Here is a 3,111-nt window from a genome sequence, read left to right as displayed (position 1 = left end):
TATCTAAAAGTCTTGACAACACAAAAATAAAAAATTGTCCTACAAAAAGGTTTGACCATATCATTTTCGAATAAGCAAAATCTATTCACAACTGGAGAAAATCTGTGGTTGATTTTACACAATTCAGCACGGTATTTTTGTGTATGTGTGTCTAATCAAATGTCAAGACTACAGAAATCACAACTCCACGATCTTTGGAATAATTTCTGGAAAATAAAGATACTGCATTAAATATCACACTTTCGAGTAGATTAAAGGGAAAAAAAAATCAGATTTTTTACATTGATGGAGGATGTTGATGCTACCTTGAAATTTTTTGGAGTACTCTTTTGAACCTGTGAAGACTATGGGTGAGTAAACAATTCAACATGCTTCTTTCCATAAGAGTTAGTGCTCAATCCTGGAATGGGAATGAATTTGACTCCTATTATTTCAAAATCTATGGATTAGTAAGCAGGATATATAAAAGTGTGTTTACTGATATAAGAATAATTTCAATCACTTGTTTCATTGGATTTTGTCTAAGATTCACAATTCAGTTGCTGATTCTTAATAATTTTAAACTCTAAAATAGATAAAAGTAAGATTAAAAGATATTACACAAGCTCTAATGAAACATGTAGGGTAAAAATGCATGAAATATGAATTATAAATAGATGATATCACTTTGAACAACTTAGTGAGAAAATATTATAAGTGAAGCATTGGAAAAAAAGTTCAGCGGTGGTAATTAGGACCAGAAACAATACAAAACCTTAAAGAAATATTTCTATTCTTTTTCCAGATACAGTGACAGTGTATATACAAGACCCTTATATGTATTAGAATAAGTTTCAGAATTACACTTTTAATACATCACTTTGACCAAAAAATCTAATAAACATATAACAGTGGTAGTGATTTCATAGCCAATAATTTGTTGTTTGACACAGCCCAAGTTTTCAGCTGCCTAATAACAAATTATTGGCTTATAGAGAAATAATTAAGATTCAACACTTGTCATAATACATACTCTCACAAATACCAGTAAAAAAAAAAAAAAACAGCAGATATTTCCACGAAGTAAAGGGAATTATAATCAATGTCAAGAATTTCCTCTGTTTCTTAGGCAAACACAAAAACTTAATTATATGGAAAACACATAATGTAATCATATACATCAAGCTTAACATCAAAAAGGTCCTAAACTTTCACAGAAAAACAAAAAAGCAACCACCAAGCCAAACCCTCTATGCAGCTTCTACCAAAGATGTCCTCAGATTTAATGTCCTAAATTTGTTTTTCCTTCCCACTTGCAATTCAAGAGGTTCCTTTTCACTCTCTATGTCTACTCCGTTGCTTAGACGAATAAGGTTCAAAATTGCTTTTTCAAGTTGTCAGAATATTTTTTAGAGTGTGTTTGGATTGAAAAATTTACAATTGAGGTTAGAATTCAATTGAAGTTAGCAAATTGAGGTTAGAAAAAAAGCCAGTAAATATAATGTAATTCATATTTAAATACCTTTTTTTTTTAAGTCAATTAGATAAATTAAAATTTATTTGGATAATTTAAGTTAAAAGTCAGTTAAAATTTTTAATGATCAAAATAAATATAAATTATATATATATAAAATAATAAAAATTTGATTCTAAAACTCAAATTTTATATCCACTATTTTTATATTTTCCTTTTAAGTTTTTCAGTTACTTCCATCTTTTCAATCCTAATCCGCCCATTCATTTATTCCCTTCTTTTCCATTAATCTCTTTCTGTATTTATACCCACTATTGCCTCTCTTTCTTCCCACCCACACCCACAACACCTTTTGATCCTTCTTTTCCCAATACATTATACATAAGCGCTCTCGCTTTGGGATTTGCCTTCAGTTTGCGTATGCCGATTCAATCACAGTTATGTCCAAACAATCTCACCTTCCCGTTTTGTGGGTCTCAGGATTTGACGACCGAGAATGGGTTAGCTCAGTCGTGTTTCAATTCCCAACAGACACACCAGCAGCAACAGGATTTGTGACATTTGTACAATGAAAGGTAGAGGAATCAGAACGTGCTTGTCGAGGCAAACCTTCTCTTCTCTGGTGATGCCAAAGCAAGCAACCTTAACCCATCTTCACTGTCCATTTCGAAAGGCTCTTCAATTTGAGAAGCAGAGCCAGGATATGGATCGCTTCATCAGATTACAGGTTAGGACCTGATATTATTACATGTGTTTATTTTTGTTTATTTGTTTTTTTTTTCTCTTTGTTTTTTTTTTTTTTTGGTCAAGCGTTTTGGATTGTGCAGGATTTGAATGTTACTCTTATGAATGGTGTAGAATGAGAAACTGAGAATCATGCTACAAGATCAGAGGAAGCAGCAAGTGGCGACGTTACTGAAGAAAGTGGAATCCAACGCGATTTACACGCTGAGGCACAGGAAGATGAAGACGGTGCCAGTAGGGAGGAGCCTGATGAGACGACGCACAAGAAGAAAGTGGAACTTGTGCCAGATAAATGAGGAGAGAGAAAGCGTAAAAATATGAAAGGCAAATTCCTCCAACGGCCAAACATTAACGCTGAAGTAAAAAGCCAGGCCTGTTGGCTTCTGAAAAAACGCTCGTTTAAACATAACTTAGGTTAAAAATTTTTGTTAATTCAAACCATATTTTTTGAGCTTTTTAGTTTCTAACTTCAGTTTACTCATTCTAACTTCAGTTAGAAATTAATCCAATCATGCTCAGAATTTCTTTTTCTAGTAAATCTAATCAACACATAACAGTGGCAGTGATTTCATAGCCAATAATTTGTTATTTGACAGCCCAAGTTTTTACCTACCAAATAACAAATTATTGGCTTATAGAAAAATAATTAAGATTCAACACTTGTCATAATACATACTCTCACAATTACCAGTAAGAAAAAAAAAACATAGTAGATATTTCCACAAAGTAGAGGGAATTATAATCAATGTCAAGAATTATATTATGATATCCTTCTCTGTTTCTTAGGCAAACACAAAAACTTAATTAGATAGCAAACAAATAATGAAATCATACACACTAAGCTTGACAATATCTGTCATTCAAAAAAGTCCTAAACTTTCATAGAAAATAAAAACGCATCCTCTGCTAAAAAA

The 3,111-nt window shown here is 32.0% G+C and overlaps 1 protein-coding gene across 1 annotated transcript; it reads left to right on the top strand.

Moving 5' to 3' along the window:
• Positions 1-1,923: 1,923 nt before the first annotated feature.
• On the top strand, positions 1,924-2,518 carry LOC129302639 (uncharacterized). The gene is made up of 2 exons (XM_054941551.1): positions 1,924-2,180; positions 2,312-2,518. The coding sequence occupies exons 1-2, from the start codon at positions 2,022-2,024 to the stop codon at positions 2,516-2,518; spliced, it is 366 nt and encodes a 121-aa protein (XP_054797526.1). The 5' UTR covers positions 1,924-2,021.
• Positions 2,519-3,111: the final 593 nt, after the last annotated feature.

Source organism: Prosopis cineraria, unplaced genomic scaffold (assembly GCF_029017545.1).
Source record: "Prosopis cineraria cultivar Desert tree isolate PC_DT_omini unplaced genomic scaffold, ASM2901754v1 PC2, whole genome shotgun sequence".
NCBI lineage: Eukaryota > Viridiplantae > Streptophyta > Magnoliopsida > Fabales > Fabaceae > Prosopis > Prosopis cineraria.
Note: the sequence above shows the minus strand (reverse complement) of the source record. Positions and strands in the feature narration are given on the sequence as shown.

Bases quoted from the DNA above. Each gene is read 5' to 3' on its own strand.
- LOC129302639 (XM_054941551.1), top strand. From the start codon at position 2,022: ATGAAAGGTAGAGGAATCAGAACGTGCTTGTCGAGGCAAACCTTCTCT. The intron at 2,181-2,311 runs GTTAGGACCTGA...TGAATGGTGTAG, and splicing joins ATCGCTTCATCAGATTACAG to AATGAGAAACTGAGAATCAT.